Source organism: Pseudomyrmex gracilis, unplaced genomic scaffold, assembly GCF_002006095.1.
Source record: "Pseudomyrmex gracilis isolate BER0280 unplaced genomic scaffold, ASM200609v1 scaffold_88, whole genome shotgun sequence".
In the NCBI taxonomy this organism is placed as follows: Eukaryota; Metazoa; Arthropoda; class Insecta; order Hymenoptera; family Formicidae; genus Pseudomyrmex; species Pseudomyrmex gracilis.
The window spans coordinates 485,584-497,617 of NW_018020672.1; the positions used below are offsets into that span (position 1 = coordinate 485,584).

Here is a 12,034-nt window from a genome sequence, read left to right on the forward strand (position 1 = left end):
TTTGTTAATTAAAATCTCGGTAACTATTGCGAATCTAGCAAAATGGTATAGGACTTTTCACCTTAGTTTTATTCCTTCTACCTGTGTACGAGCGATGTTAAACCAATTCTGGGACACCCTGTATATATATATACTCTAATAGGCAAATTGTGACAATATTGCACAAAAATGGCATCATGAATAACGACGATCCTGCAATGATTGGAGTAAGATGATTCGCCATAACGCAACAGTTGTGTCGAAATAAAAGTTTGTAAAATATATTTGTCAAAAATTGTGGAAAACTCAGTACGCAATTCCATAAATATATACAGGAATTAAGTTTATTTCTTCATATGCATTTATATTTCTACATATTTTAAACATCACATAGCTGAAATTTCGTTCTCAATTATTAGACAATTTCTTTTTGAAATTAATTTTGCAATTATACCGTTAAGATGATTCGTCATATCTAAATTCTTTTGCCGGAATAGTATTTGGAAAGTAATTTTGGAAACAACTACAAATATTTTATAAAAGATCAATGCTTTTACATCTATTTCCTAAAATATATCTGTATAATTGCAAATTACAATTTTAGTGCAAGATTTTGTCACATAATTTTGTAAATATTTTCTTATCAGGGTATATACATGTGTGTATTATATATATATATATAGATAGATATAGAATATTATATATAATATATATAATATTTTCTTTTTTACTCTTTTCCCTGTCACGTGTTGTTTTTCTATTCTTCCTTTTTTCTTTTATTTTTCGAGTTTGATTTTCATGCGTTATTTCTGACATCTCTCATATAGACATCATGTGTGTATTATATTGTTTGTAAAACGTATATGTTAGCTGTCATTGCAGCGACAGGTTGTGTTCACTGACACAACGTTAAAATAAAAATAATACTAGCGTAGCGCGCGTCTGTGTTGTGCTAATACAGAAGAAATAATGTTGTGAAGATAAAACAAATTGTATTCAAATGTCTTCTTTAGTTTGTTGGAACAGTTGTCGGAGTTGGGAGACCTCTGATGGGAGAGAGTAGGTAGGTTACGCGAGAATAAGTGGCAAGGGAGTCGGTAAAGTAGATAAGCGAAAAGAAGCGAGATGATAAGAAAATGATAAGAAAAAAACTGACAAGAGAAAGAAATATGTACATACGAGTATAAGAGAGCGATAAGAGATACCTTGATATATTTTGTATTGTGATTTTGTATTTTGATTTTTGATTTTCGAATTAAATTAATTTTATAACTATTTATTATTTAAATAATAAAATTACTTCTATTAAGATATATGTATATGTATCTCATGTATATAGAATAAAATCTAATACTTTTTTACTTATCAGCAAGTTATAAATAACAATAAAATCCTCTAGCTTATATTAAAGAACTTTATAAAGAAGTTGAAAGCTCTCTGTAGGATCAGACAAGACGTTTCAAACATAGAATATACTTTGGCATAGAAGACACATAGGGTGCTCCGCATTTGGGAGCTAAGCGCCCAAGAGGCGCTTAACGAAATACCCGGGAAAAGCGTAAATCCCGCATGCCACTAGAAGCACGAGTAGCGTGCATAGGAAGCAGCACACTATCCGCCATTTATAATAGCGACAAACGACAAACCAGCACGCTCTCCACGGATTGCGGAACCAAGAAAAGGAAGTATCCGGTCGTCTGCAAAAAAAATTTACACGTGTACGAAATATATATATATATACTTGAAATTATATGCACGAGGGAAATATATACCACATTTATTTTAATTTTCTTCTCAAATTGAAGTAACGTGGATTTTTCCCTCGTGTTTTTTCGACTCGGCTGAAACGAGAGCACGAGAAAATACAAACCTAGGAGGCGGAAGACCTTGAGGTGGATCTCTCCCCTTACCAGCCGGTTCGTCGTCCGCGTCTTTCGCTCGCAGAACAGACATTTCCAATTCAACTTTGCCCTGTAATACGAGAGAAGAGAAACACACACATAAAAAAAAAATAAAATAGGCTCATTCTTGATTCTTATGTATATCTGTGGCAATCTTGAATATCGCGTTTCATAATTGATGAAAAAAGTTTTTTTTTTTCTCGGGAAAAAGTGCTCGCTCTCGATACTTCACCGCTTGGACGTACTCTCCGGCGGCGATGCTGCGCGCGAACGGCCACCAGGCTCTGGTTCGCGTAATTTTGAATAAATTCACCGTGGGTAGATGCGGTTCGAGTAATTTCAACGTACAGCTTTTGGAGTTTGAACTGCCCCGTGGCATTCTCGACAGGTCCAGTGTCAACTCTCCTGCACGCGTTAATTAATTCGTAAAAGGATGCTCGACAATTAAGCGGCACGTCATAAATTGCACAATTAATTATAAACTTTGGTAAACACATCTAACACACATCCTTGTACGTTAGATACTTCCCGTCCTCTGTGTATGTGTGTGTGTAAAGCCCCCATAGCGCTATATATATAATTTTCTGGTTCGTTACTCGATGAGCTCGAAATATTCCTGCGTACGGTGTGTAATACGAATACATAATTTCCGATTACCTAGAAAATCGTCCGGGGAAAAGTGATCACTGTCCCAGACCTGCACTCGCAGTTTGCACGGCAGTTTCTCCTCCGTCTCGTTTTTCGCGAACACCGAGACCCTCCTGCGGACTATCATGGCGTTCTCTCCCCTCGAGTACGTGACGCGAAATACAAATCTCCAATTAAAGTTACCCTCGCCGTTGAGTGAGTTATAGTGAACATCGGTTTTTTGATAGTCCTCATACAAAATCCATCTATAAAAATAGTTTTCGAAAAAAGAAACATACGCGAGTCGGCTCTTTGCAAAATCGATACGGCCACACAGGTTTTGGCGATGTAAACTAAATTCTGAACAAATTTGCTTATTTTGTTACGTTTTTCAAGTTGTCAAAAGACTCTCTCGGGAAAAGACTCTTCTTACATTTCTTCTTCTAACTTATATAAAGATCGTACCCTTTGACATAAATGTCGGAGCTTTTCTCTCCGGTAAGGAATTGGCTTTCGACCAATGGTACGTCCTCGGTGTTCCAAACGATCACGCGAATCTCGTACTCTTCCGGTATTGGAGGAGCGATGTTGACCGCCGGTTTCGGCGGCAACTGTCCGCCGGCTTGGAACATATCGATCCACATCTCCAACTTGCCCTGAATCAAGATTATTTTTCTAACTGCGGTAACCGCTGGCTCATGTTTGACATTTTACAAAAGCAAAACTTTGCGTTACGAAAATACAAAATTATAGTTTGCTATTTCTCTTTACGTAATTTTTTCTGTGATTTGTACCTTCCCTATGTGCTTGTTCTTTAGTTACACGACAATTAATTAGAGAAATGTTTGTGCAATACTCGAGCGCGGACGACATAATTAAGATATAAATATGGCGCTTTTCTTTTCTCACGAAACAGCATTGTTTGCACGACGATCACGTTTTTCTGAGAAATAGAGTTTCTTTCTTACAGTAAGACGAGTTATTTCACGAGTTATACTTGCTCGAGGCCGGGTCTCTTGGCGTTGAAAAGCGACCGTCTCTCGACGTGCTCCGGCACCAAGGCGCATCCACAAATGGGAAAATCTTGCCAATTATGAAGCACGTTCAAAGCAAGACGTTCGTCTCTGTCTGCATTAAGAGCATATCGCTTATTTAGCATAAATTAATTAACGGATCACCTCATCGTTTTTGAGAGCACACGGTTAGGTTTTGGCGCAACAAAACTCTCCGCAAAACAAAATCAAACATTTTTCGTCACGCGCCTCATCACGGAAATATCTCACGTACCGGTCTCGTTTCCGCGCTCGAACGTCAAGTCGAGACGAAACGTTCGCTTTCCAATCTTGACCTCGCGATCGCCGTAAATCGGCGACGGTAGATTGTTCTTTTTGCAGAGTAACTCCAAAATCTGCGTCGGCCGCTCGCGATCTCGCCAAGCGTTGTAACCGCCGGCGTTGTAAACCCTCGCGATGCCGCAGTGCGCTCGGTGCCGGCTGTAAAATCGATTCTCGATGTCGATTCGCGTCTCGCCGATTAGATCGTCGGCGGTCGTGACGTCGAAGTCCCACACTTGAATCACCAGCATGTAATCCCGCGGAAAGTTCGCCTCAATCTCAAATACGCTGCCAAGCAAATAAGTGAGAAAGTTCAAAATCACATTACAGTGATTAATGGTTTTTTCATTGCTCTCTTTGCACGGTTTTAAATTATAAAAACTTATATACATTATGTATAATATTATAAAAATATATATTATGTACCAAATGTATATGTTATACTATAAAAAATTGAGATTATTAATATTAAAGCCGCGATTTAAAATCGGTTAGCTGAAAAAGTTGATTAGCGCAGCGATATAAAAAGCGAGCTGTGTAAGAAAGTCGATACGCACGGATGCGCAGATGGCTATCGATAAAAAAGCATTGCCCGATAACGCTCGAAGGGCACACCTCGAGGCGGGAACACCTTGGAAATAAGCTTTATGGCCGTTTTTTTTTTTTTTTTTTTTGTCGAACCTTACCGACCGAACGTGGGATTTAATTGATTCGGTATATAATTCTTCCTGTCGTTGATGAAATTTTTTCCCAGCTTCACGCAAAGATACGGATCGGACTTTCCGCTGAGTGGGTCTTTCGGTTTCAAGTTGATGCCTGCGCGAAAGGTAAATTTGCTGAGAGCGTTCTCGACTTTTGAATATTTGAAAGTCTCTGACGACGAGAGAAATTGAATATACAGAAAATTATTGCGAGATAAAATGAGAAAAAAATGTTTCTGAAACCTCGTTCGTCGCATGTATAACGCGAAGACTAACCTTTTACAACGTAGAGTCGAACGATAAGCTTAACGGGCTCCTGAGGCGGATAATCTGTGCACAGACCATTAGCCGCGTCTCTGCCGCTTCTCGTTTTACATGGAACGCCGTCAGGATGTGGCCAGCGATATATCGAGATGTGTCCCTGTTAAGATATAAAACAGTCGCGTTTGACACGATAGTTATCGAGAATCCGCCGATTCCAGGATGTTGACCGAATTTAGACGCGTTTCAAGTAATTTGCGCCAAAAAAAGAAGAGATTAGATAAAAATCTCCAATTTCGAGATGTTGTTTTGTCGCAATAACAAATTTTACAAAGAGATAGAGAGAGAGAGAGAGAGAGAGAGAGAGTTCTTCTCTCGACAAGTCGAAGAATTTTTTTTTCTACCTTGAATTTTCCCGCGGGATTATCTCCGGCCTGATCGAAACTCTCGCTCTTTTTTCCTCGCCAGAACTCGAAAACGCTGAGTCGATCCTGGAACTTCTCGAATTGCGGCTGCATCTCCAGTTCCGTGGAATAGATCTGATTTCAACGATTTTCTCAAATAATACTCAGAGTTCTCGGGGAGCAAGTGCATTAAAGTGTACCTTGAACGTTGCCACGGGTTTGCGACGGAACGGTGTCGTGATTCCCAATTCCCTATTTCTCTCCTCCTGCAAATGGAACGCGACGTTCGTTCCGCTAATTTGCATTATCGGATATTCTCCGACTGCTAGTTGAGCACACGTTTGTCGCGCGAATGTCGTCGGAACAGACTCATTTGTCAATTTGTCGATTAACAATGGACGAAATAATACGACGAAATTTCGACCAAGTTGCGCGAAAATTTTGTGAAACGCAGTTTTTCGAGAAATTAAATGCTACGCCACGCGTGTTATGAATATTTCTGATATTAAAAATTTTCGCAACAGCGTGTTTTGTGTTCGTGTATCTCAAAAACTAATTTTCTCTCAAAATTAAAATTAAAATATTCATTTTGCGAGATTGTTATTCCATCAAAGTTCTCGCGAGGCGCGGGAGAAAAGAGGCTTTATTGATTATCTATGATACTTCGCGTATGTATTTTTCACAGTGCGAGAAGACAAATTTTTTAATGTAATGAATGTTTTCGTTTTGAACCCGATTCTTTTTAGTTGCACATTCTGTACATATGTACCTGAAGTGAAGCAAAATATTTACTCCACCAGTCGTGAGTTTCATCGCCGTCGTCCCCGTAGATTTCCGCTTCCTTCTTTCCGACAAAGAACTTGGATTTCAATATCTCCTTCGCGATTACGAGCGGTCCTTTCACTTTGAAGTAGATGTCCGCAGCCGCCATTCTCTTGTACGCAATAAGATCCTTGCTTTCTTCCTTTGACGGACTATAATCGATCGGCAAAGGTACTGTTTTCAAGAGAATTCATATAAAAAACGACTTTGTCCCGGAACTGTGTTTGTTATCTCTAACAAAAATTCGTAGATAATAATTTCTTATCACACAACACGAGTATATAGTTGTTCGAAGAAATAAATAACGCGCACTAACATACTACGGTCTTCGGCTGTTTCGCCAGCTGAAACTTTTCCATGAATTTTGACTCGTATATCCGCGCGTTGTAATCATCCACGGTTATTAATTGTTCCAGAAACACGCGAATGCTGGGTATAATGCAGATCCCGGCGTATTTGAAGCAGCCAAATCCACGGGAATCGTAAGCCTTTATAGTTATGCTTGGATAGTAGATTTCGAGCTCCGGCATTTCCTTGATGATTAATGCGTTTTAAAGCTTCGCCGTTAGCGCGGTACCGCGCGGATTTTCGCTTTCCGAGCGATGTGGGATTTCACATTGTGTTGTGAACGAAGTCGAAATTGCATTGATTGCACAAAAAGTAAATAAGTGTTCGATTTCGAGTGTTAAATTTGTTTGTTTTTTTTTTTTTTGTTTTTTTTTTGCACGCGATGCGACGTATTTGTTTGAAAAATATTTGTGAAAAAGAGAGATAACTCGCGCGTTATAATCGTTTCGCAATTACCAGCTCGATCATGACGTGCGGCTGCTCGAAGTTGCTGAATTTCCTCGCATTCCTCATCACCTCCGACTTGACGTGAACGCCGGAACATTCGACTATAATTCTCGGCCTGCGTACCGGCGTATAATTTATCTTCCTTATATCGCGGACACCCCAAAAAATCACCTCCATTCTGTACTTGGTCATTGTTGGTCTGATATCTGGGGGGATGCTGTAAATCTTATCCTCCTCCAACGTTTCTGGCGGAAAATCCATCGCCTCCTTGTTTTCCGTCTGATTTGGTACGTATGACGCATGTATATTTTATCGAGCGTCGCGCATAGGGTCATAAATTTTCTTATCTTCGAAAAATCAGAAAACCGACGGACATATGTGGGAAATGCGGGTCGGGAAAATTGAATAAAAACGCAAACAACGAGAAAAATAATATCGGTTGAAAATAAACGCGACCGGATGTTATGCGCGCAACGCAATATTTTTTTTTTCGAGAGAGAGAGAGATGTAAAAATCGACAACTAACTTCTATCAGTTCGAAAGCGGCGAGAATCGAACCGGTGGAGTCGTTTTGCGAGTGCAATTTGCACCATTTGAGCTTCGGCGGGAATTCAGGCGGCGAGTAGGTTTCCGTCGCGAGTTTCACCAGCGGTGCTACGACACATCTGCCGCAAAATTCTCTCGTTTCCTGAATTATTTTTCACACACAGACAATATTCGTATGTGTGTGTTATGTGCGATTAAGCTCGAGAGAACGTTATTCCGCTTACGTATAAATCCTGATCGAACGTTTGCAGAACGACTTCGGGTGGTGAGAATTTAATGTATTCCCTGGTACCGTGCAAGATAACCGGAGGAAAAATCAACGTCTGGTCCCAGAACGGATCCAAGCTTTGTTTTATTACCTACAAAAAAATCGGACGGATTATTCGTTCTTTCTCTCTTTCTTTCTCTCTTTTTCGCGTCGTAATAATTAAAAACTCAGAACGATGTTTACTTGTGTGGAAGCCGCGTATCCGTGAAAGACGACGCGCACGAACGAGTTCAGCAAACCGGAAGAGTTCGTTCCGGGATCGAAGCGACCTTGGAATATGTGAGCTCGCAATTGATACGCCTGTTAACGAGATCGTATTGCGTTGTCGCGAGAGATAAATTACAATTCTCGATGTGTGTGACATCGCGACAGCGGGTTTCTGAGATTGTAGTTTTCTCTCACCGACGATTGATTGTATTCGATATATTTCGGAAATTCGTCAATACGTTTGTCGTGATCGATCTCGTATCCCGGTGGCACGGCGCTCCAGCACGCGGTAACATATTTCGCGTTGCCGAGCCACAAAAAGACATCTGTCTTGCACGCGCAGTACTCGACGGTTTCGCTCTCATCTTCCGGATTTCTCGGGAAAAGACTGATCCGTCGTCCGCACTTTTCCCCGGTCTCGGCGACGTCTTCGGAGTAGATAATCTTATCCGCAGACAGTCGCGAGTACGCGACTCTTCTCGAACCGGCGATCATCCAGACGAAGACGTCTGGGAGGCTGTGCTGTGGCTAAAGAGTGAATATTCTCCTATTTTTCTTTTTTCTCTTTTTTTTTCTGTATTCCCCTCATGAGATTCTTTCCGAAAATAAATAAATAAATACTAATCCGGTGCGAACTTGGTGACTTTATTAAAATTTCATCTTTCCACCTCGTAAGGTAAAAAAAAAAGTAAAAAAAGAAGAACATTAGAATTACAGGCCAGATGATTCGGAACTCACGTCGTCGCACAGATTCCTCAACGTTTTCAAATATTGATACGCGTGGACCATCGCGATTCTCATGTAATTGTTATTGGGCAGTTCACCGTTCATCTTCATTCTCTTGAGAACGTTCTCGACGCCTCTTTGACACAGTTTCACACGATGACGATCGAGCCGAGTCGTTCCACCTTTGTCATCGTATTTGTTCGTATCCAATACGTGCAGATATCGCGCGCAGTGAACCTTCAACGCGCGCATCGTCTTATTGTAAGCTTCAAAGGCGATCGGACTCTCCACGGCCATGAGAGTCTCCAGTTCCTCCATTCTTGTCTCCTACGTAGTAGGATTTGCATTGTTATAAACTTGTACCAATCGCGCGAGTATTAAATAATCTGAGATCGGAATAACATTGATTGTTTTAATTGACTGTGAGAAAAACAAAATAATTGCAACGAACCAAAAAATTAGCGATGTAGCGGAGATTGTTGCTGTTGTGGATCCGCCATTCCAAATTCGGCCACCAAGACCTCACGTACAGGAAGGGCTTTCTGGAACCCAACGGCAAGTAATTATACTTGCCGTCCAGAGTACCGGTGGCTCGCGGAGTCGATTGACTCTCGCAGCTCAAACGCTTTTCCGGCAATTCATTTTCTACATATAAAATAGACGAGGGAAAGAATGAATATTTTAATTGGCGCATCTAAATGGCGCATTTCTAGAACGCGATGTCGATAAAAATAAAAAATGTATGCAGTACCCGATTCGACGTCGTTATTGTTCTCCACGCATTGGCTATGCGAGAACCGTTGATTGCCCGCATTCCCCAAACTCAATTCAAAGCTAATCAATTTTGACCTGAATCGAGAACGGTCGATCATACAAATGTCATAAAGCACTCCGACGAGAACGTATTCCTCGGTTGACCACAGGTTCTTCTAGATTTTTAACACAAAGAAGAAGAAAAAAGAAAAAATAACTTATTTCAAAAGAAAAACTTACTTCACAAAGGTAAAAAAAAAAAAAAAAAAAAAAACAGCGTACCGTTGACTTTTTTGTACATGCGAAATATTTCAAAGCGTCTTAAAACTATTTTCTATTCAACAAGAGGGAAATTTCAACTGCGAGTGTACCAACAATCGCGACAATAGAATCACATTGCGAATAAATCTAATCACTTCAATAATGGGAAATGCCGGGACTGTTCTGACTCCGATTCCGGGAGATGCTTCTGGGTCATCTATTTCAGTTTTCAACGACAGAAGCACCCTTCCGCGATACAAAGGCATCGCTGTCAAGCATTTGCTCGAGCAGCCATTTGTTTCCACCGCGCTGGATCCGTAAAAGTGGATGAAAGACGGTCCGTAAGTCGGTAGGAATCCTGTCGAAAATCCAAATGTTATTTTTCTTGTCACCTCTCGCGCAATCTTTCATACGTATGCACCGCGTCGCACTTTCGTTTATTGCTTTTTCCCGACGACGATTATTTGCATTTTCAAAAGGCTTTCAAAACGTCGGGAGAAAAATTACTTTTTGCGTAAAATCACAAAAAATTTAAAATTTAAAATTTTTCCATCATTTTTGATCAATTTCCTCTCTCTCTCTCTCTCTCTCTCTCACCGTATTCTTCGGAATTCGAAATCTTCGTTATATCCAAGATATAAACTGCCACGACGCAAGTCCGACAACTGTCGATACGATGCTTTATAATGATTCTCACGCGGCTGCAGAGAACGGGGAACATTTCTTTGAAAATAATAGCCTCGTGGAACTTCGGAGTATAGGTCTGCCATGTCTCGCTCGTCGACCCCTAAAAGCGCTATATGCTACTACTGTTTTATTGCGCATAAAAACAATTACAGCATACTACAGTATATTAAACTCCGACCTGAGTTCTTATTTTTTCTAAGATAAAAAAAAATAAAAATACGTATATGAAATGTTTGTGATATATCGCGCAGTTATATAAAGAGGAAAAGATAAAAGTGATATCATATATCGTAATTATATAAAGAAAAAAAGATAAAGGTATTCGAAGGTTTGTATTTCTATCTTTTTTGTATGACAAATCGAGAAGAAAATTGAAACGTACTTTTAGTCCGGCAAACGATATCTGCAAGTAAGGATTAATGTTTTCGAAATTGCTCTTCCTACACAAGCTGCTCATATCGGGTAAACCGTCGGCGCGATAAACAACGAAGATGTAGCGCGCGTATTGTCTAAAGAGCATAGTTCCCCTTCCGAAGGGTAACAACAGATTCCTATAATATTTATCTAAATATATATTCGCGTGCAAAATTGTATATAACACGCAAAATTATACGATGTGTGAAAAAACAACTTGTAAAAAATTAATTTACAAGTTTACAGATATCAATATCGCCACATCATTCAATATTGAAAGAAGATCGTACCCTTCGATATCATCTTCACCTTCGGTTTCTGGATGAACTTTGACTTTTCTACCCTTTTCGTTCACCGTAATATTACACTTCACGTAACCTTTCGGATATGCTGTTAGATCTTTCGGATCTGTTAACACAGCCCATTTATGGTAATATTGTCGGTCTGTAAAGAACAATGTTATCTGTCATCGCCAATATTGTGTACATCAATATTTTTTTTCACCAACACTTTTTATCTCTTTTTTGTTTTTTTCAAAAGAACAGTTCTTTTTCTAAACTACGTAAGATATAAAATTATATTTTGCCACTCATAAAATGTATAATAATTCTCTCCACTTGTTAATTGCAATAAATCGTGAAATTTTTTGTAATATAAAAACTTGCAAGATTTTTGCTCTTTATTTTTAATTAATTTGTTTTGCAACCTGGTTGTTCCCATACTGTTGCGACTTCGAAGGAAGTGCTTCCGTGGAACTTAAGACGTCGAAGGAAATTCCGCAGATACACCGTTATTGTGATTAGCGTATTTAGCAGACTGTCCTGACTGCACGTGAAGTCAAATACGAAATACTGCGCGTATGTTAAAGGGGAAAAAATAAATATTGTTTGAAATCATTAAAATGTGTAAATATACTCCCACTTCTCTTGACAAGTAAAATATAGTATCTGAACACTATACATTTCGAAAAATTAAAACAGAATCAAGAATCTTGATATTTTCCAAATGTTCCAGAAGTTTTTAATCATTCGTATTCTTCAAATATTAAAAAACTTTGTGAAAACCCTCTCGAAAGCTTAATTACGTCAATTAGAGAGAATGCAAAGTTTTGACAGATAATTATATACCTCATTATAAATAGGATTGTCGGACTTTTCCCGCATCACCGTCCTTCGCTTGCGATTTCCGACCTTAACGACGACCAGTGAGTTTGCATTTTGCGGTAAATACTTTGCCTCGAGAATAGTTACGCAAACTTGGTAAGTGGAGAATTTCGGTTTCAGAGGCATTGCGGCTGCGAAACCGACTCGCTGATGTTGGCCGCACGACATGCAGTTCATTTGTTTTA

General features: G+C 39.6%; 1 protein-coding gene across 1 annotated transcript; it reads right to left on the reverse strand.

Moving 5' to 3' along the window:
• Positions 1–1,378: 1,378 nt before the first annotated feature.
• Positions 1,379–11,975, reverse strand: LOC109855400 (otoferlin-like). The gene is made up of 27 exons (XM_020429625.1): positions 11,814–11,975; positions 11,393–11,537; positions 10,977–11,130; positions 10,655–10,823; positions 10,183–10,372; positions 9,741–9,943; positions 9,323–9,500; positions 9,023–9,216; positions 8,584–8,898; positions 8,041–8,373; positions 7,822–7,938; positions 7,595–7,729; positions 7,351–7,512; positions 6,834–7,103; positions 6,346–6,562; positions 5,977–6,203; positions 5,408–5,473; positions 5,208–5,342; positions 4,819–4,963; positions 4,528–4,657; positions 3,795–4,129; positions 3,505–3,635; positions 2,973–3,163; positions 2,538–2,773; positions 2,113–2,285; positions 1,850–1,950; positions 1,379–1,676 (listed from the first exon to the last, which is right to left on the reverse strand). The coding sequence occupies exons 1-27, from the start codon at positions 11,973–11,975 to the stop codon at positions 1,496–1,498; spliced, it is 4,995 nt and encodes a 1,664-aa protein (XP_020285214.1). The 3' UTR covers positions 1,379–1,495.
• Between the last annotated feature and the right edge of the window lie 59 nt (positions 11,976–12,034).

Coding starts and splice junctions, on each gene's coding strand:
- LOC109855400 (XM_020429625.1), bottom strand. CDS start 11,975: ATGCCTCTGAAACCGAAATTCTCCACTTACCAAGTTTGCGTAACTATT. Junction 11,131..11,392: donor AACAGTATGGGAACAACCAG/GTTGCAAAACAA, acceptor TGTTCTTTACAG/ACCGACAATATTACCATAAA. Junction 7,104..7,350: donor CCGCTTTCGAACTGATAGAA/GTTAGTTGTCGA, acceptor GTACCAAATCAG/ACGGAAAACAAGGAGGCGAT.